This window comes from Phalaenopsis equestris, unplaced genomic scaffold (genome assembly GCF_001263595.1).
Source record: "Phalaenopsis equestris unplaced genomic scaffold, ASM126359v1 Scaffold000840, whole genome shotgun sequence".
In the NCBI taxonomy this organism is placed as follows: Eukaryota; Viridiplantae; Streptophyta; class Magnoliopsida; order Asparagales; family Orchidaceae; genus Phalaenopsis; species Phalaenopsis equestris.
This window is the reverse complement of record NW_018165280.1, coordinates 862,627-886,824: the sequence shown is the minus strand read 5'-3', so window position 1 is coordinate 886,824 and position 24,198 is coordinate 862,627. Positions and strand designations below refer to the sequence as shown.

Genomic DNA, 24,198 nt, shown 5'->3' with positions numbered 1-24,198 from the left:
TAGTTTCAGTGTTTTTAAAAATAACTGAATTTTTATAATTTGCCGAATATTTTTACATTTTTATTCTTTAATTTACATACATACCACCCAATTCCTATATATTTACATATTTGACACCTAAATTTTATTCTGTACATTTATAATCCCCAAAATTTTCATATCACATAAAAAATACTACTCTTTAAACTATTAAGAACAGAAATGCAAGAAGATATTTATGTAATCTGTTTGGGGCAGCTCGTGCATTTCAGGATAAATTGTTTATCCTGAAACACGACCCGTGGGTCGACTGTAATGGTCGACCCGAGACCTATGTTTAGTGTAAAAAAACTCAAACGTGGCTGGCAACATTCTCAAAAATTCACAAACAAAATAGTTAAGCGGCGTTTTAAAAAATGCCACCACACTTATAAGTAAAAATTAGTTGTTATATATGTAAGTACTTAGGAATTGAGTGATATGTAAGGTACTGTAATTATTTTATTTTATGTAAATTAAGAATCATTAAACCTGACACAGTTCCTGAATATTTTCACTTATAAGCTACCCCATTTATGGCCTGAAAAGACATAAATTTCTTGGAAGATTTACGCATCTGCCATCTAATTTCTCTGTATTTACAAAAAAATTAAATTTGATGAAAACATATATTTATCCTTTTCTTTTAAAAGTAAAAAAAATATTAACATTTTTTTATTTGGTATGAAATATTTGGGTGGCATAAATGTAAAAAAAATAGATTTTAGCTGTTAGATATGGAATATTAAAATCAGCATACAATTTGTTAGACAAAATTAAGTTTTTCTTAGAGATATGATTTGGATGTGCCCAATTGCTTGTTGTGTGCTAAAAAAATTATGACAACAAAGTGGGAGATTAATATCTTAGCATTTCAAGGATGGGTTTTTCACAATTATTGTTAATAAATAATAATAATAATAAATCGAAAGATAGGATTCATTTTTGAACCAAGCGGGGTGAAGGATAGAAAATAGTATGCAAGATCCATGCACGAAGGCTTCTGAGCATTGTGGAAACTGAGCGATCCTTTCCTCCTCGTTCCTTGATAGAAAAGTCCCAGAAACAAGTCGTGACATAGTGGGCAGTGAATTGAAGGATCAGAGGGTAGTAGAATGAACATGATTTGATAAGAAAATTTGATTTTTCTTGAACTTAGTGAGATTACAAAATATTTTGCTTTTGATGAAATTGATGTTTACCATCAATTTGGTGATGGTTGATTTTTGATTTCCTCTAGTAGTGTTTTAGAGAAGAACTTTGTGTACCAATTAAGTTGATTAGTGGAGATATTTAAGTGGGCTACAGATATAGTATTTTTTGCCTTTTTTAGAGGTTTTCCACATAAAATTGGGCATTGTTTTATTTTCAATATTTTCATTGTGTGTACCTGTGGCCTAGTGGATTTTTGGCTTGCTTTCTATGATAAGTGGCATCAGAGCCAGGTTGCTCTAGGGATTATCTTGTGCTGGCCAAATGGAGTCCACTAATAACTACAATACCATGATTAAACTTACATCAAGCAATTACTCAGTTTCGAAATAACACATGAAGGACTTGCTTTGTTGTTTGAACCTAGAAGATATACTTTTGGGTGATAAGGGCCAACTGACAGAGTTGTCTAATAAGGATTAGACTAATTTTAATAAAGAGGTTGTTGGCAAGATTCAACAATGGATATTCAGACCGAAGTCAGATGAGAATTGCTCGCAGCCAAAATAGTAAGCTAGGTTGGTTGTGAAGGGATTTAGTCAGACAAAGGGTGTAGATTTCGATGAAATTTTTTCAGTGGTGAAAATGAGTGCAATCCGAGTTGTAGTAGGATTACCTGCTAGTTTGAATTTAGAGGTGGAACAACTTGTTATAAAGAAAACCTTTCTTCGCGACGATTTAAAGGAGGAATTTATATGGAGCAACCTGATGGTTTCAGAGACAAAGGAAAAGAAGATCTTATTTTCAAATTGAGAAAAAGTTTATATGGACTTAAGAAAGCACCAAGGCAGAGGTACCAAAAAATTGATGCCTTTTTGGAAAAAAAAATGATAATAGTAAAACTACTTTTGACCATATGTTTTTTTGAAGAAACTCACTGATAGTAATTTTGTGATTCTCTTACTATATGTCGATGATATGTTAATCGTTGGTAATAATGTGACTAAGATTGAGGAGCTCAAGAGAGAACTCAACAAATCTTTTGTTATGAAAGATTTGGGTCCAACAAAACAAATACTTGGGATGAAGATTTTTCATGACAGGAATAAGAATAAGCTATGGTTATCTCAGGAGAGATACATAGAGAAAGTTCTTGAAAGAAACAATGAGTAGTGTAAAGGAAGTTGTTTCTCCACATGTGGGTCATTTTAAACATAGCACTAAACAATGACCTACAAGTGAGAACAAAAAGAAAGAAATGAAGAATTTGCCTTATGAATCCGTTATAAGCAGCTTGATGTACACTATGATATGTACGACCAAATACTGGTCATGTAGTTGGCAATGTTAGTTGATTTCTTTTCAATCTAGAAAAATAGCATTGGACAACAGTTAGGTACATTTTCAGGTATCTCAGAGATTCATCCAAAATCTGTTTATGTTTTGGAAATAACAATCCTATTTTGGATGGTTACATATATGCAGATATTACTCGTGATGCGGACTCAAGGAAGTCCACTCAGGATACTTGGTTACATTTGTAGCGCGGCCTTTTCATGGCAATCTAAACCACAAAAGTGTGTGATTTTATCAACTACTGAGGTTGTGCATATTGCAGTAACATAATCTTACAAATAAGTCTCGTGGATAAAGAATTTCCAACAAGAATTGGGTCATGAACAAGATAAGTTTGTCCTATACTGTGATGGTCAGAGTGCAATTCATCTCAGTAAGAATTCCACATTCCACTCACGTTTGAAGCATATTGATGTGAGATATCATTGGATTTGTGATGTGTTATAACTCGAGAAGATCTGTACTGATGAAAATTGATCTGATATGATGACAAAAACATTACCGAAAGAGAATTGAAGCTAATAGTAATTACATGTATGGGAAGCATTTTCTTCACATTATCAGGAGGGGGGGGGGTTGTTGTGGGTCCCCCCCACATGATGTCTTTTGCCTTGTCATTGAAAAAATAAAGTTGGTTTTCCACTATTCTTAATAATAAAAAACATAAAGGCATGATTCATTTTTAAACCAAGAGGTGTGAAAAATAGAAAAGACTATGTGATCCATTCACAAGGCTTCTAAGCACTGTGGAAATTGGGCGATCCTTTCATTCTCACTCCTTAATGGAAAAGTCTCAGAAACACACAACACCGTGGGCGGTGAATTGAAGGATCAGAGGGCAGTAGGCGTGAAGAATATCGAGATTACCAAACCTTCTTATGTGTTTAACACCTATTTGGTGTTGGTTGATGTTTGATTTCCTCTAGTAGTGTCCTAAAGAAGAACTTTGTAACCCATTATGTTGATTAGTGGAGATGTTTAAGTGGCCTACTGGTCCCATGGTTTTTACATTTTTAGGGTTGGGTTTTCCATGTAAGACTTTGTGCTGCTCTATTTTATTATTTGCTTCAACATTTCCATTGTATGTGCTTGTGACGTAGTGAATTTTTGGCTTGCTTTTTAGCAGATCAAACATACATAAAACATAAGGCGTAAGGGAGAACATAATTTTTATATGGATAAACTAGAAAGGGAAAACACAAGGGAGCATGGACAATGCAAAATAATCTATATTGCATTTAAAATTACAGAGTTACACTCCTCTCTATAACTAGAGAATATGGCGTCATTACAAAAATATGAGCACTTGCTAGGCATTCTATTATTACAATAACAGTTAATTTATAAATACCAAAAGTTATTATTTGTAATGATTAGACAATAAAAACATGGAAATAAGAGTTGGGTTGCAATAACTACTAGTGGTGATTGACGACGATCACTTGTAGTCCCTTGCTTCGAGCTTTCTTTTAAAATGCAAGCTTAGCTCTCAACTTTCTTTTCCTTATTTTTTTGAAGATGAATGTCTATTTATAATTTTCTTAGAATAAAATTTAAATAATTGTAGTCTAAATCTTAAAATATTCCAACAATATGTTTTGATTTTTTTAAACATAAGTATCTTAACAACCTAAAAATTAAATGATCACGGGCTTGTTAGATACATATCGTTGAGCCGCTCAATTTGACTATAAGCATGCCTAATTTATGTCATTTGACCTTTCAATTAATATTTTGAAGGTTTTAATAACAATTCAAGTGCTTTATTTGAGCTTATTTGAACACGAATAAAATCACTTTTGATGTTGTTGCCTTTGTATTTTAAAGTTAAAAAAGTTCAAATTGACTATAGATTTATTAAATTCATAGCACCATTATCTTCAATTTCACTCTTAAGGCTATCATTTAAAATGCATCTTGTTTTGTGTGAAATCATGTGAAATTTATGGTAATATATGATTGTTAACATCATTTTATTTGTTGTCATAGCTCTTTGAAAAATAATGTTCTCCCTTGAGGTTTGCTTTAATCTACATATTAATGTGAAAAAGGTCTACTTCAATTGTCCACTACAAGTTCATTTCTAAAAAAAAAAAATTCATATGGCATGCCATTAAGTTTCAACATGAAATATTGCATATATTATTTGTATGCCCCCCTTTATAAATTTCATAAAAAATTTGACAATATTTATTGATATCATTAAGAAAATTATAAATATGAATGGGTAAAAGCATGATTTTTCTATCTTTGGGAGTTAGCTTAATTTAATTTAACATGTATTAACCAAAATTCCATTTTATTTATCTCTATGGCTTTCCCCTTGTCTAAGATGATTATTCACTATATCATAAAGTCCTTCACAATTCTTCTATTTGCAAAAGAGATTGTTATTATTTGGATTTCCAATTGTTATCTTGTTGATAAAGAGATAACATACCAATTATAATAAAATTTTAGGTGTAATGACTACATTTATGTGAGTTCTAAGCCATGATATTGAGTTCACAAGCATCCCTAAATTTTTTTATAATTAAAAGAAAATGTTAGCTCTTTCACTTCAGTAAAAGATTATAATTAATGTGCTCTTAAAGAAGAAGTTAAGGAGTGTACTTTTCAAGGGATGAATAATGATAATATAGTTATATAATATGATAAATCTAGATTTACATCACAATAGGAGACAGAACGGGCGAGAAAGAGATAACTAAATGTGATTATATCATATCATAAGAAAAAGATGGTAATTTACTTTTCTAAGAGATATCTTCTCTATAGTTAGTGGTTGCTCGCCTGCTACGTCTCGTCGCCTCCATCATGAGATTTGGCGATCGCAGATTTAATAAATCATATTTAACGTAATTCTATAGTTGCAGTCAAACATCGTCAAAGTATACATGTATCTATAAGAGAATATGGTTTCATGTTGGAACAAACAAAAATGTTATTAAATAATTGTTATTTATTAATTTTTCGTACTCATTATTTTTAAGAAAAAAAATAATGTATATTAGTTAAATTATGAATATATACATAAATGGATATTATGGGCTCATATTTTATTAACAAAAAAAACTGCGTCAAATTAAGAAATTATAAATTCTACTTTTATCTTTCACCCTTTACGAGATCGTTAGAATTAGAAGCTAGATGTCCCATCGATTCTCTATTTCTCTCTCGCGAGGGCAAGGATTCCAGGGGACGGGAAAGCATGGGACCTCCTCTCCTCCTGAAGTGCAGTCCAAGGTAATTCCCATCAATCCTGCAACTCCTCAATGTAAAACCTAACTTTATTTTCAATTTTTTCTTGTTCGGGCCGAAATTCTGCAACTAATATGCAGTGAGTTCAAGTACCAAAACATTTTTTAGTATATACGGAGTTCTACAGCCTGATTTGGAATCGGAAAATGGCATGCGCATTAGATGAGAAGATGATAATTTACTCAATCTCAAATGCTGTATAGTTAGTGGCAATCTGATAATAAGGGTTTTTTTTTTTTCTGTTTGATGCATCAAACATTAGCGAACTTGTGGAGGTTTTATAGAATGAGCTTTAAGAGTGGTTATTATCTCTTAATTAATCTACTTGTTGAATTCAGAATTATTCTTCGGTACATGCTCAAGGCAGAGAGCGTGAGAACCGCGAGAGAGAGAAAGAGAGAGAGAGAGAGAGCGAGAGAGAAGGTCACCGTTCTCCCGGCAGGGTTAAGTAGGGTTGTTCTTTAGGCACTCAGACCTATTTCATATATTAAAAATTGTTTATAGGAAAAGGTGAGAGGCCAAAATAGCATGAGTCCCCTTATACATAAAAGATTATATGAGGACAAATATAAAAGTGTAAGCTTGCCCCTCAGGGTTATTTTCGTTGACACCTCTTCATCTCTCTCACACATTTTTGTACTACTAAACACATTTTCATTTTCAGAGGCCCTTTTTGGTTATACACAGATACCCCCCAAGTCTCTTGCTTCTTGGAAGTGAAATTGTGATAAGAATAAGAGACTTTAAATATACAAAAAATTGCAATCATAGTAATACACCAATTATACTCCCTTGATTTTGGCATCTCTTTCTCCACTCCCAAAGTGGTTTACTGAGGTCTTTTCAGACTGATTTTTAATTTGGCACTTAGTTAATACTCGAAAAGAAGTGTTAGTGATTTATTTAAAAAATAGATAAAAGCTCTGGAAAAGCTTTTATCTTTTTTTTTTCCTTGTATCTTACTGTTACTGCATAATTTGATTGCGACAGTTGGACGTTTTGAGTTGGTTGACGACTTAGATCTTTGAAAAGACCTTTAGTTGTTTTTGATGTATTATAGTTCGCTGACCGCTTGGCTAAATTCTTACAAAGCCCGTGTTTTGTTTGCTCAGTTGGTTCTTCCCTTCGGTCGGGTATCACTTTTTCTCATATTTTAGGCGAATCTTGTTGTTGTCTTTGCGATTGGGACCGACAAGACTTGTTGTTGGGGTGATTTGTGTCGTATTTTTCGCAGTTTGTCGCTACTGAACAGGGAACCACCTCTAGCGCTTTTACCCGTTTAGAGTTTAGAGACATGGTTTTTTATGCTTGGGGTTAAGGGTGAATGGTTTGCTCGCCCCTGATGTGAGTCGTTTATTTGTTTTTGTGTCGTATTGTCCCTCATATTCTAGTTCTTCGAGTATTGCATGTGAACTCTTCGCGTGCCCCCTGTTTTAAGCTTAGCTAGGAAAACATAATTAGAAGAGTAGACATATATATTTTAGAGAAAAATAAAATAAAATTATCAGATATTTCGGTCATCTGGAATTGTCGGTAGCCATAATTTTTTGGTCGTTTGGAATTGTCGGTTGCTAGAATTTTTCGGTCATTCAGAATTGTTGGTCGCCAAAAATTTTATCGTCGGAATTATTTGGTTGTCTGGAAGTGTCGACTGCTAGAAATTTTGGTCGCCGGAATTTTTTCTATCTTTAGGAAGTGTCAGTCGCCATATAAGTTGGACGGTGGGATTATTTTCACCAAACAAAATGTTTCGGCCAGCGAAATGCAGATTTTGGCCGGTTAGATTTGTTGCTACCTGTTGGGATTTTCAACGACCTGCGAAACTTTTGACACGACGATTGCCCCCATAGGGAAGCGGGAATCGTAGCGACGGCTTTGATTTTGGTCGGTTAGGAAGATTTCCTATCGTCTGGAACTTGATCGATGGACCATTTCGATCGCCTAGAATTTTGGGTTGGCCGGAAACTTTCTGCTGGTGAGATTTGGACGCAAGTCGACCGGTAAAAGATGCACGTGAGTCGTTTCGACCGCCTAGATTTAATAATTTGTCGCCATATGTTGAGTTCATAATTGTTTTATGGTACATGAGTTCATAATTGTTTTATGGTACATGCCCAAGATGTAGAACATGAAAACGGATATATAGAGAGAGAAAGAAAAGGTGACGCCGCAACTGCCCCCAGCAAGCCAAAGTGGGGTGTTCCCCGCGCTCTCCGACCCATTTCATATATTAAAAGATTGTTTACAAGAGAATGGGAGAGCCAAAAATGGCATAGGTCTACTTATACCTAAAAGATCGTCCTATTTATAGATTATACGAGGGCAAATATAAAAGTACAAACTTGCCTCTCGGAGTTATTTTCATTGGCACCGCTTCATATCTCCGACATATTTTCGTATTAATAAGGATCTTTTCTTATGGAGAGGCAATTTTTTGTCATACACTAGTATTTTTAAGTTAAATTAGGAGCTCGTTTCCTTCGTTAATGTAAGAAATTATGATATTTGCATAAAATATGTAAATCATGAGCTCAGTAACATTCATATCATACTTTTGTACTCAAATTTTATCGTTATTTAAAACAAGAAGAGGCTTTTTCATGCATGCCAAGCTTTTTCTTATGTGTTTATATATCTAACACCTAAATTTTGTTTTTTATATTTATAACATCCAAATCTCTCAGCTTTGACATTTAAAAGTGAAACTTTTTTCATAAATACATAGGGTAGCATATATATATAATTAATTAATTAAAGTTCAGGTGTTAGATATGTAATTACATAAGAATTGAGTTGTATGTATGTAAATCTTCCAAAAGATCATTATAATCTGAATTTTAACTTTCTGTATGGTCATTTAGTTCCAAAAAATGAATCACCAAACCTATGTATTTGGGAACCGTTTTAAACTCGTTGAAAATATAACAAAAGAAAAGCATGCTCTTTGAGTTTTAGTTTTTCATTTTCAAAATGTAGCTAATTGATCGTTAGATTTAAAATTGATTAAGTTTCAAATGTTATAAAAAAAATGGGCTTCATAACTCTTGCAAATTAGTTATCAAGAAATTTTATGTAAGGGACTGTTGAACTACAGTATTACATATCCAAATTATTGTCATCATCATTGATCATAAGAACTTTAGTATGGTAAGGTTCACATAAACAAGCACATATTAGTTTTTTATCAACTTAATTCGAAGAGATTAAGCAATAAGTAGGCTAAAATCAATGCCAAAAGTCCATTCATTGATAAAAGTGGAGTAAAAGAGAATTACAAGTGTAATCAAGCTACCTTGATATACATAAATCTACCACAAATAAAAATCTAACAGTAGAACATTACTCTCTTCACGTTCTCCTTGAGAGCAGGCAATGGCCTAAACTCTCCTACTTCACAGTTATTCCTTGCTGTGCCGCATGACCCATTCTCTTGTGTGTTTGGTTCAACATAGAAACGAGCTCTAAAGGCTGCTAAGTGTGCATAGTATACTGGAGGCACTGATAAATACATGATAAATGAGAAAGTAGTAAAATCCATTTCATCTGTATATTTTGTAGAACCCAACATGACTACTTAACAAAAAAATTGAGTTTGAGAAGGAAATCTTACCAACAGAGACTGATCGCGTGCACCTCGCATAACTGCAAGTTCAAGTTTGATCTGGTTATGAATCATTGAAATTGGATCTTTTTTTTAATATATATCTTAATTGTTTATCTAGCCTATGTCTGGACGCTAGAATGAGCAAAAGGAAATTAATGAAATCAATCAATAGCTGTAGATTTATAATCAAGCCACAAATTGTTTAGAATTGATTTCATTTTCTCCAATATAAACACAGTATTTCCCTTCTTATTAGGGGGACAAAAATTGTGTTTTTATTTTTGTTTTAATTTCCACTTTACTTACGTGTAGCAAAGATTGTTGGTGAGGGACTGCAAGCCATCTGCAGTGAAATTGTTCTCATCCCATAGAACATGGTAGTGAGCAGGTCTGCTTGTTCCCTGATTCATAGCAAGTCACATTAAACTCAAAAATACTGATTATACATGGAATGGAAATTATTAGAACAAGGAAAGTCCATTTACATGCTTCATCTAGAGCACTAGAGGCTAAAATACTTCTCTCACAAGAAAATAAGAGATCATATGCTTTCATTGACATAATGTGCTTGGCTTAGATTGAAATGTTATTTAAGCTCACCTGAATACCAGCATGGCTGCATAGATAGAAGTCAAACTCTGTTGGATGACAAATAGTAGAGTCAACTACTGTGCCTGCAAAACAAGATATAACAACATCGCCTAGTAAAATTGAATGTGAATGGAACATTAGTGAAAATAATAGGAATGTTCACATACATACCACTTAATTCTTATGTATTCACAATCTAACACCTAAACTTCAATCTTTACATTTCAAAAGTTATAGTAGTATTTTTATGTGATATGAAAGATTTGGGTCATATAAATGTAAAAAGTAGAGTTCGTGACGGGTTTCTTTTTCGTTTTTTTTTCTTTTGTTTTTTTTCTTTTTTTTTTCCCGTGGTAAAAAGAAGATTTCAGGTGTTATGTAATATAGATACATAGGAATTGGGTGGATGTATGCAAATGCCCCCTTACCAGGTAAAATGTTTCCATTCCTGTCCGTAGCAGACCGATCCTTGTGGTTGCTGGCAAAGAGTCGGGTGTGATGCCGCTTCTGAACTACTACAAAAGTGACTGGTGGCTGGTAGTTTGGTTCAAGCGAAGCACAGGCCTGTGCAGAAGAAAGTACGATTTATTTTTTAAAAGTTTTACCTCCATTTTACTTTCTATTACCGATTAGTTTTATAATTTAGGTTGGAATAAATGTGAAATGTTCTCTTAGGAAGAATGACTAACTTTTCGGATTGCATCCAATTCATAGAGAAGAACTTGGTAAAATTGTCCTTCACTCACACCATCCCTGGCCAAATAGATCATAATTGTTGGTTATATATATCCAAATATTACCATATAACATTTTCATGACATGAAAACTTTAGAATTTCACCATTAAGAACACCGTTTCAGTTTATTTTACATATTCCTTTTTGTTGAAATCTATTTATCTGATCCATGTTAAGTATCTACAATGCTCTATGGCTCAGAATGCTGGCCTTTAAAAGAGAAGCATAAAACAAAATAAGTGTTGTCGAGAAGAGAATGCTTGGGTGGATGAGTGACTTTGATACTTAGAGACAAAATGCAAAATGAATATATCCATGGTAGGGTTGGTGTAGCTCCAGTAGGGGACAAAATTATAGAGAATGGTCTTAAATGGTTTGGTCACATTAAACGTTGATCATCTGAGGATCCGGTAAGGAGAGTAGATGTTTTAGATTCGACTAATGTTTAATAAAGGCAGAGGTAGACCTATAAAGACTTGGGCATATTGTATAAAAAATAATCTTCATTTGTTAGTATTAAATAAAAAATATGACACCCAATAGAATGCAATGGAAAAAAAAGATTTATGTAGTGATATCCGACGAGAAAGCCCAGACTACAAAAGGAACTTTTATTAATATGAAAAAAGGGTTACGAGACACATAAACTGGAAATACATCACCAAAACACAAAACGACCCAAACAAACACCTCGAGAGTGAATCTCAAGGGCAATGGAGGTTGGTTGGAAGGTGGGACAGCAGCTGGGAGTAGCTGAACAGCAGCTGGGACGGCAGGAGAATAGAGGACAGTGGCCTGCTGGCTGCAGAAGGGGTTTGGACAGCGGTCTGCAGGGGTGTCGGGAGGAGTGGGACGCGATTTGGCGGGCTGGGAAGCAGCCGACGGTTGCTGAGCAGAGGGTAAGAGTGGAGGCGACCTGCTGTAGGGTTGGGAGGTGGGCTCGTAGCAGCAGGGACAACGGCCTGCTAGATGCAGGGGGTTGGACAGAGGCCTGCAGGGGTGCAGGGAGGAGCTAGAGGTGATTTGGCGGGCTGGGAAACAGCCGGTAGTTGCTGGGCATAGGGCAGGAGTGGTGGCGGCCTGCTGTAGGATTGGGAGGTGGGTTGGTAGCAGAAGGAAAATAGAGGACAACGACCTAGATGCAGGAAGGGGGCTGGATAGTGACTTGCAGGGGTGCATGGAAGACGGACAGACTGATAAATATCTCGGCGGGGTCGAGATACTACCGGAGCACTTCCTCGAGGTTGGATACAGCCCACGAAAGAAAAAAGCTCTAGGATAAAACTTGAATTCATATAATAAAAATAAGACCCCAACTCTAAGCATATCATCCCATATTTATAAAGAGTCTAGACTTATTTAAGGTAATGAAAATAAGGAAGGAGAATAACATATAATCATGTTTTAAGATTTTAGGAAAGAATTTAAAATAGGAAATGATAGGGAAATGAATTAAAATGAGAAAGGATTTAAAAAAAGAAAAAAGAATAAAATATAATCATGAATTCAAATTTTAGAAAGGATTTAAAATAGAAAAGGATTTAAAATAAGAAAGGATTTTAAAATAAAAAGTGATAATAAAAGTCAGATTTTGATTTTAGGAACGGCTTTAAAATAGAAAAATGCTAGGAAGGAAAATAAGAAAGAAGGAAAGGAGTAAAAGGTAAAGGAGGGAAAAAGGAAAGGAGGGAAGACCAAGGAGGGGGCAGCAGCCCCCCTTCCTTGAGGACTGGTCGGAGCCCCGCGTCCTGTAGTAGACCCCATTTAGTGGGATAAAGGCTTTTTGTTGCTGTTGTTGTTGCATGTAATTATCTGAGTTGAGTTTATGCAAGCTGCTTGTGGACAAATTGTTGCCCACATATCCTAATTTGATAGCATAATAAATATCATTCTTTGATTGAAATGGGTTATTGCACGCTACGCGGCATCCAAAACTGTTGTTTTATTCAAGTTTTATTGAACTAATTGTGTATAATGCAAAACTACAGTCATATGCAGGAGAATTTAAAGTATAAAACTTCCATATTATGCATATTTGCATAAAGCTCGTCTCAAATCTAGCAGGGACAAGATCCTTCAAGTCGATATTTAATTACTGTCGGCAACAACATGAAATTCAAAACGAAAAAAAGAAAAAAAAATCTCCTCCACTTCAATTCATGAATTTTTAATTCACCAAAATAAAATAAAATGAAGTAAACTAAATCCACCATAAGAAAGGAGTTTTATTCAAATAGATTAAGCATTCAAGCTTTACCTACTTAAACAACTAAATTTGCCAAAAATGCATACTGACCTGTAGAATATGATCCTCAAGGGCTTTTGTCCAGTAGCTTTTCTAAAGGATATCAACAGTTCCCTACAGTGTGTGAACCATAATCAGTTAACGCACAACACAGCAGTCTCATTTCATGTTTATTAAGTAAAATGATGTTGAATCGAAATATATATATATATATATATATATACATAAGACCATGGTTGTTATTATCCAAATTCTCATTCTTGATGCCAGAGATAAACATTTAAATCTCAATATATTCCGTGGCACTATGACTTCAAATGGTCTATGAAACTCCTGGAAATATTTTATAACACTCGAACTCCAGCAAACGTTACTTAGTACCGAATCATTCCTCCGCTAACAGTGCCTCTAACTGGATCATTCCACGTATTATACAAGTCTTGTATAAGCTCCTGTCTATGAGCCTGAGCACTAACCAGGCCCGCATACTTTGTAATTTCAGGCCAATCTTGAGAAGCAACTACCTACAACAGCAAAAAAATCCTCTCTTCATTGATCCATATATTCCAGATTAAATAAACAACATAAAAAAAAGAAATTACAGCTGCTATCGAAGGACTGGAATCCTCTCCGTTCTCTGGGTGAGTCACATCTGCTCCAAATATTATCGTCGGTATATCACTAACTAAAGGTATTCTCCAGCTTATTGCATCCATAAGAACAGTATTTCTCCCTCCCATCTGCACACAATGGATTCATTTTCCACTTAAAAAATGATTTACAAAGAAATTCTATACATAATAAAACAGGATTTTCAAGAATAAATTGTTGTTGAAGGTCAAGTTGTTCTGAGTTAGTAAAAAAATAAACAAAAGAAGAATAAATGTTTATCAGAATAATAGAAAATGCTGTGAAACATCCATATTAAGCTCACCTTGACATTAATTTTCAATGCAACATTTGCCAGATATTGCTTGCTAATCTTGAATACATGCTTCGTAAGACAGCATTGCGATATTAACCCCAGTTCAGTCTCGCATATCCTCTTCAGATCGCCTAGAGTTAATCACGTCGTTAGAAAAAACATAAAATACAACCAACCTTTAACATGTTACCATAATTGAGAAACATCTTTGTCCATACCATACAAAGAACCATTATTGTCAGGTAAAATAGCTACTAGCAGCTCTAATTCCTTTCCCTTTGAAGCTGATGCATTACAGACATACTTCAAAGCCTTCTCAACTTGTTCGGGCCTTGCAGTGTAGACCGGTATTACAGGCTCGGCAGAAAATTCCTGCAGAAGATGGTCAAAATAAGTTGAGAGGAAAACTAAATATGAATCATCTTAGAAATGCCAGTGAAAAGTATTTACCATGCCTGAAATTTGACACATTTTTCCGAGCTCATTGCAAAATCCTCGCGCAACGGCCTCTTGGACGCTTCGTGAGAAGTTAATGCATGCCCATTTACTTACTTTGCTTCCATTTACCATTTTCTTTTCAAATCAAGTTCCAAAGTTCAGAATAGTTAGAAATCATGAAATTTAACTTCTGATCAAACTATTTATCAAGGCAAAAATTTCAACGGTAAGTAGCTATATCACCTTGTTCATCATGTTCCACTGACCAACATGAGGTAAACAGTCTTTCTCCTTGCCAGCATCATGATATTTCAGCTAAATGTATTTTTTTAAAAGACTCAGTTGATCACATGTGAGATGGCATAAATAAGGGAAGATTTAGATATATACCACTCAATTCCTAAACATTTACATATCTAACACCAAAACTTAAATTTTTACGTACATGCTACCTTATCTATGCATGAAAAGTTGTATTTCACTTTTCAAAAGTTAAAATGCTGGTATTTTTGATGTGATATGAAAGATTTATGTGGTATAAATGTGAAAAAAAAAATACAGATGTTAGATATGTAAATACATAAGAAGTGCGTGGTATGTAAGTACATGCCCCCTAAAGTAATGAAATAGAAGGACAACGTAGTACCCAAGGAGCAGGAAGGATTCGCGCCTCAATAGAAGCAAGCTTTTCACTGATTTTTATGCCAAATTCCTTTGCATATGGGTCTTGATTATAGGCATTATGTTGAACTGTCTGCATGTTTGTTGTTAGTTATCAAATGAAATACTATAATTAGATAAGCATGATAGCATAAAATACGTATCACAATTTGCTCAAAAGTGGACAATATGTCTAAATATTAGATAAATATGACATGAATAGAAAATGATGTTAGCATAAAATACGTATCACATTTTGCATGTTTGTTGTTAGTTATCAAATGAAATACTATAATTAGAAAAACATGTTAGATAAAATACATATCACATTTTGCTCAAAAGTGGGCAGTATGTCTAAATATTAGATAAATATGACATGAATTTATAAAACAAATACCTGCATAATATCATTCTCGCGGTCCCGCGGTCTTTGGCAGGTAACTTTTAGCAAAGCAGTGATTTGCTTTTCATTTAATCTTTTGGTATAGCGTTGACCGCTCAAAATCTTGCATGCCTTTAAAACAATATTAGAGAACATTCACACACTCATAAATATAGAAGTGCCAATAGTCCCCTGTTTTTTTTACATTGGATCATTTTAGCTTCAGAGTTTATAGAAGTGTTAAATTAGTCCCCATATTGTTTTAAAGGGGCCTAAAATAGTCATCATTGTGGACTTTTTCAACTGATTAAAAGAATCCGGTGACTAAATTAACATTTTTATAAACTCTGGGACAAATATGCTCCCTTGTAAAGAGTCAGATGACCATTTTGACACTTTTCTCCAAGTTAATATATGTATCTCAGCGAGCCATTAGAGTTTGTCCAATACCTCCAAGGGCAAATAGTTTACTTTTTTTTGGTTCCCAACTTGAAGACAAGGAAGATGAGTGTGTTGTATGGTGAATCCATACACCTCCAGAAAGTACTCCACAACAGATTTCATTGACTGGTCATCAATGGGAAACCTACAAAAGTGACAAAATATGTAATTGAATTGAAGCATGGAAACATTTTCCACACTAACTTTACAGGTAAATGTTTAATTAGAGAATGAAATGCTAATTACGATCAAATAAATCCTAATTACGATCAACAACATCAAATCTACAATCGCCCAATTCTGACAGTAAAGTTATCAAAATCAGCCTCATTTTCTGATGATGCACATTACATTACTTCTTATGCTGTACTTCATATTAACATGGAGCAGAACGTTACAACTACTTTAGAATATGGAACTCATTTAAGGCTCTAGAGTTGCTCTAGAGTTGGCCTTTTATCTATTTTTCAATACCATATAATTTTTCCTGTGTTCCTTCAACTTTGGCCATTGCGAGTGGGACAGCATATAGTACTACAAATATATCATAACACTTTAAAAAATGAAAAACTAAGGAAATTATAAAAATTTCCTAAAAATATCTAACCATTTATCTTACATAAGCTCTCTTGTTGGTTGAGTGGTCAATCCGGAAATCCTATACTTCCGTCGAACATTTCCTCTGTGCGTCACTTCAACCTTCACTCCTCTGAGGGCCTTTTTAACCTGAAATATTTTTTTATAAAAATTCTAAGGCAAGAGATCACAAAGGCTTCCATAATGATCAAATGGTACAATTATACCTTTACATGATCTGCATCAGTGAGAGGCCTTGATAAGAAATCTTTCCCAAGAAGCTGAGCAACAAACTCAATCACTGGAAGAGGCTCAATAAATGCAGCAGAAGACATATCTGGAAAAACAACAGATAATCTACTAAATGTTAAAGAACTAATCTAACAGTATATCCAAATTTAATAGATTTTATACAATCCTATGTACCTATATTAAGGGATAAGCCCATTTGTGTAGGTCTTATACTCTGGTAAAATCCACGCCATGATTCGAGGCCGTCGCCAAGCCGTTGTGGACTCCTAATATCTGGAGAAAAGAAGGATTTCCCCACAGGGAAGTACCTTAACAAGAAAAATTTAGACAGGAAACTGATTTTAGAACTTAAAAAATAATCCAATTAGATCAACAAATAAAAAAAGAAAAAAAGAACGTAGTTTAGGACACAAACCTTCTGTTTGAGAGTTCTCTTAAAACGATGTCAAGAATGTGAAAAGCCTCCTGTGGTGCCTCTGCACATTTGCCAACTAGAAATTGCTGTAGATGGTACATACTTGCCCTTGCAACAAATTTTATTTCTACCTTGTATTCTCTCTCCCTTCTGCAAAATTACACGGAAAAATAAAAGGAGGAATGAAAAAAGGGACCATTTAGTTTAGGTTCACTATTCACTAACTGGCCGAAGTTAGCATAATTTTGATTTCTGAACCAAATACAATTTGTTCAATTTCATGATCCCGGTTAAGCCAAAACTTAGATTAAGGAAGCTCGTTTAAGCAAAACTTATATTAAGGAGAAAAAAAGAACATATTCAACCTCCCTTAAAATTATCCTCATTTTTTGATTTATTTGGGCCTCATCTTTTATCCCTTATAATTTTCTACCCACTAATTTGAGAATTTTGTTTAATCTATCCCATGTGATTTTCTTTTTCGGCTATCGATACTAATTGTCCTTATTTGTGATTTTGTGGCTAGGGTTTGGAATTGAGTTCCTTGCTGACAAACAGGAACAAGGACTTCCATCTTTTTCGACTATCGATGGTACTTGCTCTCTATGTTCTCACACACGCTCCCCTACCTTACAATTATCATTTACACTCTCTCATTCAAGCAAAGCTTTGAATGCCTTCTTTTGCATCCTGTGAACCTATTTTTCATGATGATTTATGGTGTCCGATATGCTGTGAAGCACACATCAATCATGTGGTATACATGTTGCTCAAATAATAAATTGAGTCATTGCATTGATCACACAGAGAACTTGTTAATTTCCACAACAGACTAAATTCTAAATTATTAGTCTTAAATTTAGCATGAAAGTTTGAGTTTTGATGAATTTTTAAATTGAATAGTCCTAATTTTCAAAGTTTGACACTAATTTGAAGAGGTTGTCACACTGATAAAAGCATCCCCCTTGAACCAGAGCAAAGAAATTTAAATCAATCCATTTAACTCTATAACATTTGACAATTAGGAACAACCCTACTCCTTAGCCTCTTTCAAGTTCATAAGAAGTGTTTGGATTTCATATTAAAATTAAACACTCGTAATCATGCAACAATTCCCATGTTTCTATATTTCCCCAAATGATTGTGCTATTCTAGCAGCAATTCTTATTCTCCTAAAACATTGTATGTTAACCTAATTGTTCAAATAGTTTACTTCCTCAGTAGTACGTCACAACCCATTTTAATATTCTAAGTGGTCAGCTTAGAAGTAAATGAAGCACACAATGTTAACTTATCAACTTGCACTTGAAAGTGAAAAATTTACAAAATCATGAATCAAATCTAAATTCCTTAGATCCTAATTCAAGAGAGACCGCAATTTAGTGACTACACATTGTAAAGGGAAACAAAAAATCTTTCATTGCAAACAAAAAAGAAAGTTTCTCATAATTAAGAACAACCATATTGATCATCGTTTGCTCCATAGCATTCCTCCCGCTTCCAATTAAACACTTGTACACACTTAACCAGAATGGTAGAAGAAATAAAATATACTCTCAAAGAATCACACAATTCCCCTCAATGTATTCACTATGTTCATTTTCATTATTTGCAATATATTCTTCTCGTGTCTCCCCTTCATCTCTCTAGATTTTCGAAGCTTTTCTAAGAATTATAGGTTGAACCGACTAAAAAACTATGCAAAATCATTAAAATGGGTGACTGAGCGCCCACTGTAGAACTCCAAGAGCTCAAGATCTAGTTGCAAGAATTGCTTGATTAAAGATTGATTCGACCAAGTCTTGGGGAGCACCAATTTTGTTCGTGAAGAAGAAAGATGAAAATATGCAGTTTTGCATCGACTACAGAGAGTTCAATAAGGTGACAATGAAAAACAAGTACTCATTGCCTCGTGTAGATGATTTGCCAACTACAAGGTTTTTCTTTGTTTTCCAAGATTAGTCTCCAATATGGTTACCATCAGTTGTAGATCAAGCATAAAAGTGCCTTGAACACTTTTTTTTATCTTGATATGAGCACTATGAGTTTCTAGTTTTGGCATTTGGTTTGACTAATTCCCTTACTGCCTTTATGGATTTGATGAATAGAACTTTCAAGCTTTACTTGGATTGATTTATTATTTGTCTTAATTGATGATAATTTGGTATACTCCAAGAATAAAGAGAACCATGCCCAACATCTCAAGCTGCGTTGAATACTCTTCCCGAGAATAAACATTGTGAATTTTTTTTTTAGAAGTGGCATTCTTGAGGCACATTGTTAGCAAGCCTGAAATTTTTTTGAATCCTACAAAGATTAAGGCAATAACGGGTCGACCCCAAGCACTATTACCGAGATTCAAAATTTCCTTAAATTATCTAGATATTATCTAAGATTTGTTGAAAATTTTTCTCAAATTGCTACACCCCTATCAAGATTAACTCAAATGGGTCATTAAGTCTGAATTATCTGATGTTTTTTTAGCAAAATTTTCAGAAACTAAAGAATTGCTTGATAATAGCCCCAATTCTCATAATTCCCTCTGATGCGGATGGATTTTAGATCTACAGTGATGCTTCACATCAAGGAAACGGATGTGTTCTAATGCAGCATGGAAAAGTTGTAGCTTATTTCTCTAGACAACTCAAGGTGCATGAAAGGAATTATCCTACCCACGACTTGGAGTTAGTTAAAGTTATTTTTGCACTAAAGATTTGAAGGCACTACCTTTATGACATTCATTGTGAGGTCGTCACATCATAAGAGATTGAAGTACATTTTCACCCAAAAAGAGTTTAACTTGAGACAAATATGATGACTCGAGTTGATAAAGGACTTGCTTTGGAGATTCAGTACCATCATGGTAATGTGAATGCGATCACAGATGCTTTAAGCAGAAAATCTTTGACGTATGCAATGTGCATGATCGCACAGGAGCATGAGTTAGCATGGGAGATGGAGCGACTTCAACATGAGATAGTATGTATCAATTGTCAGTTCAGCCTACACTTATGGACCATGTTTGTGCAGCTGAGATGATGGATGCAGACTTACCATAGCTTAGGGAGCAAATAACGAATTGATTAAAGCCCGAGTTTAGTATTGATCAAGATGACACTTGGAGCTTAGACTAGATTTCAGGATCGGTCATGTGTTCTGGATCAAGAAGGGCTTCAACATGAGATACTCTGTCAAGCACATTCTACTCCATCTTTTGTTCATCCGAAAAGTACTAAGATGTATCAAAATTTTAAGAAGCTATTTTAGTGGTCGGGCATGAAAACCGTTGTAGTTGAGTTCATAGCTAAGTGTTTGACCTATCAAATAGTTATACCCAAACATCAAAGACTTGGTGGTTTGTTGCAGTCTCTTCAAATTTTAGAGTGGAAATGGAAGGAGATGTTCATGGACTTCGTAGTTGGCTTGTCGAGATGGAAGCAAGAAGATGATGCTACTTGGGTTGTGGTTGATAAACTAAATTAGCTCATTTTATACCAATCAAGCAGACATGTTCAATGGATAAATTAGCGAAGGTCTACTTAGATAAAAAATTATTCGACTGCATGGAATTCCAACCATCATTGTATCAAATCGAGATGAAAGATTAACCTCCATGCTATGAAAACAAAAACTATGGACACAAGATTGGACTACACTACTACTTTTCATCCTCAAACAGATGGACAGTCGGGATGCATCATTCAGACCTTAGAAGACTTGTTAAGAGCTTGCATTACTTTGGAGGTAGTTTGAAAGATTATATTCCATTGGTAAAGTTGCTTATAACAATAGCTTTCAGGCTAGTATTGACATGGGGTCATACAGGACACTTTATGGCAAAAACAAAAAGTTTAAATCCTTCTTGTGTTGGTTTGACATTGGTGAGAAACGAATATTTGGACCTTAACTAGCGGATCAAGCTATTGAGAAGGTTCATCAGATTCGAAATTGACGTGTGCCTCAGAATCATCAGAAGTACTTCAACCCAAAGCACAGAGAGCTTGATTTCATTGTCAAAGATCACATTGTTTTGAAGGTCTCACCCATGCATGGGGTTAAATGATTTCGCCAGATTGGAAAAATTCAATCTCGTTTCATTAGTCATTTTAAGGTGATCGAGAAAGTAGAGTTTCATAGTGGTTGGCTCTCCCTCCAAAACTTGTAGGAGTACACAATGCCTTCCATGTCTCTTTACTTAAACTTTATGTGCATGATGTCTCTCATAGTATTCAGTATAAGCCATTGGTGATTCGAGGAGACCTAAGTTATGAAGTAACAAATTGCATCTTGGAACGTGAAGTTCTACAGCTTTATAGCAAATCAATTCCTTTTGTTAGAGTATTTTGGAAGAACCAGGCGGAACAAAAAGCAACTTGGGAGATTGAAGTAGAGATGATCACAAAGTAGTCGCAGTTGTTTCAGAGTTAAGGTATGAATTTGGGGACCAAATCTTTTTTTGGATGGTAATATGTAAAAATCAAAAAGTTACTTGACCTTTTTCATCACGCAAATCTTTTCACTTTCCTTTTTTTCTGTTGCCTTCGCGATTGGGACTCCCGCGCCTTTCCTTTTCTTCCTCTCACCCACTCTTGCCACCTTTCCTTTCTTGATCACAAAGTACTCGCAATTATTTCAGAGTTAAGGTATTAATTTGGGGACCAAATTTTTTTAGGATGGTAATGTGTAAGAATCAAAAACTTATCTAACATTTTTCCATCCACGCAAATCTTTTCACTTTCCTTTTTTTCTGTTGCCTTCGCGATTGGGACTCCCGCGCCTTTCCCTTTCTGCCTCTCTCCCCCCCTTTTTTTTTCTTGATTCGCCCACGCAAATCTTTTCACTTGCCTTTTTTTTATGTTGCCTTCTCGATTAGGACTCAGCGCCTTTTCTTTTCTTCCTCTCACCCTCTCTTGTCACCTTTCTTTTCTTGATCAAAAAGTACTCGCAGTTATTTCAGAGTTAAGGTATTAATTTGGGGACCAATTTTTTTTAGGATGGTAATATGTAAGAATCAAAAACCCATTTGACATTTTTCCATCCACACAAATCTTTTCACTTTCCTTTTTTTTTGTCGCCTTCCCCATTGAGACTCCCGCAGCTTTCCTTTTCTTCCTCTCACCCTCTCTGCCACCTTTCCTTTTTTTTTTTTTTTGATATGCCCATGCAAATCTTTTCACTTTCCTTTTATTCTGTTGACTTCCCGATTGAGACTCCCGTGCCTTTCCTTTTCTTCCTCTCACCCTCCCTAGCCACCTTTCCTTTCTTGGATCACAAAGTACACGCAGTTATTTCAGGGTTAAGGTATTAATTTGGGGACCAAATTTTTTTTAGGATGGTAATATGTAGGAATCAAAAACTTATCTGACCTTTTTCCATCCACGCAAATCTTTTCACTTTCCTTTTTTTCTATTTTCTGTTGTTTCTATTGCCTTCCAGATTGAAACTCTCGCGCCTTTCCTTTTCTTCCTCTCACCCTCTCTTGCCACCTTTTAAGGTTTATGTAGTTATTCTATATTGTTTTTTCAATTTTGATTCAGCTAGTTTGTTGTTTTAATTTCAGTTATATAAGTGGACTTCAATATGAATAAAATTTACATTTTTTTATTTATATGCAAATCTTTATCTAAGAATATAAAATAGGCTTGATTCATTTTATCATGTCTTGGGTTGTCGGGGGTGTATCGTCTTCCGGAATCAGGGTGTGACATGAACTAGTTAGGAACCAGAGATAGAACTCTCAAATCATCCACCTAAACCAAAAGAGCAATTACCCGATTCAAAGAGTTCAAGCTCTTAGGGCACCCGCTCGCTTAAAGAGGCCAAGCTCATAGGGCACTCTCCTTATTCAAGGAAACCAAACCCAAAGGCACTCTCGCCCAATTCAGAGCACTCAAGCCCGAATGACTCTCATCTGGTTCAAAGGGCTCATACTTAGAGAGTATTTAGCTAATCCAAAGAGCACCCGTTCGACTCAAAGGCATCTTCCAAGGGTTAAAAAAACCACTCAAGCAATAGCGAAAAATCTGTTTCTTCAATAAGCAATATCTTCAAAACACTGGCTAAGACAATAATTCACATAAATTTTGATTACTATGTTCATATGCCTAAGATGGATAGGTGATTGTACTGATTTATTAAATCAAAATATAGTCTCTTTTTTTAACGCCCAAAAATCTTATAAATATGAGATCTGTTATTTTGACCCCAAATTAATGAACTAAGGTAAAATGACACTTTTGTAATGTGGTACCGCTCACCTACCACATCTCACCTACCGTTCACCTACCTTTCACCTACCGCTCACCTACCGCTCACCTACCTCCCACCTACCACTCTCTTACTTCTATAAATAGAAAGAGTGACTTAGGAGAGCAAGGGAAGAAATCTTAAGAGTGTGAAGCTTAGGAGAGCAAGAGAAGAGATCTTAAGCTACCACGAAGGAGGAAAGAATAGCTAGAGAGCTAGAAAGGAGGAGAGCATCTTGAGGTCTTGTATCAAGGTGTCGCTTGAGAGGGAGGTCATAGAAGGAAGATGAGGGCTCATCTTTATGTATATGCTATGTATTCTTCATTTCTTTGTCTTAGTGAACTATTTGATTGATTCCCTCCCGTGGACGTAGATCTAGTTGGATCGAACCACGTAAACGATTCCTGTTTGCTTGTATTCTTTTTCGTCTCATCTCTATGTCAGGAAGTACATATCTCAGAACAATTGGCGCCGTCTGTGGGAAGATTCATAATTCTTTGCTAGAGGTGTCCGCGTAAAGGTGTTCGCGGCCAGCGACAAAGAAGAGGAGTTCGGCATTCACGAACAGAGGAGCAAACGGATCGCGTAGCAGGCAACCAAATTGCGTCAGATTCAGTGAGCAGTGGAAGCTTTGATCGACTAGATTCGCACTGCAGGTTGTGCGTTTCGGCGAGACAGAGGAGAAACAGTCCGCGAGCGAGGGCCGAAAATTTGCGACAGGGCTGCCAGCAGAGGATTTCGGAGCAAGAGTTCGGCCTTTCGAGCAGCTCGGCCAGAGGGAAGAGGTGGAGATCGCGCAGAGAACGGTTCGGGGAGTTCCCTGTTCGGGAGTTCACGAAGCAGGAGGACCTAAGCAGTTTGGCGAGGCGCGACGGCTCTGGAGAGGCAGGGGATCTCGCC

General features: G+C 35.3%; 1 protein-coding gene across 5 annotated transcripts in view; it reads right to left on the bottom strand.

Annotated features, from left to right (window-relative positions):
• Positions 1–8,905: 8,905 nt before the first annotated feature.
• The window catches only part of LOC110031594 (protein argonaute 10-like), a 19,777-nt gene continuing 4,484 nt past the window's right edge, over positions 8,906–24,198 (bottom strand). For all 5 annotated transcript variants that reach the window (XM_020734854.1, XM_020734851.1, XM_020734855.1 and 2 more), the window contains 20 exons: positions 17,053–17,202; positions 16,812–16,945; positions 16,613–16,722; positions 16,429–16,535; positions 15,819–15,954; positions 15,384–15,500; positions 14,973–15,080; positions 14,570–14,641; positions 14,339–14,461; positions 14,107–14,260; positions 13,898–14,019; positions 13,566–13,703; positions 13,345–13,487; positions 13,015–13,077; positions 10,672–10,735; positions 10,411–10,546; positions 9,992–10,065; positions 9,698–9,792; positions 9,398–9,429; positions 8,906–9,285 (listed from right to left, as the gene is read on the bottom strand). In XM_020734854.1, the coding sequence (XP_020590513.1) occupies positions 9,113–9,285; positions 9,398–9,429; positions 9,698–9,792; positions 9,992–10,065; positions 10,411–10,546; positions 10,672–10,735; positions 13,015–13,077; positions 13,345–13,487; positions 13,566–13,703; positions 13,898–14,019; positions 14,107–14,260; positions 14,339–14,461; positions 14,570–14,641; positions 14,973–15,080; positions 15,384–15,500; positions 15,819–15,954; positions 16,429–16,535; positions 16,613–16,722; positions 16,812–16,945; positions 17,053–17,202 (2,251 nt within the window). In that variant the 3' untranslated portion in view covers positions 8,906–9,112. The remainder of the gene's footprint in view (positions 9,286–9,397; positions 9,430–9,697; positions 9,793–9,991; positions 10,066–10,410; positions 10,547–10,671; positions 10,736–13,014; positions 13,078–13,344; positions 13,488–13,565; positions 13,704–13,897; positions 14,020–14,106; positions 14,261–14,338; positions 14,462–14,569; positions 14,642–14,972; positions 15,081–15,383; positions 15,501–15,818; positions 15,955–16,428; positions 16,536–16,612; positions 16,723–16,811; positions 16,946–17,052; positions 17,203–24,198) is intronic.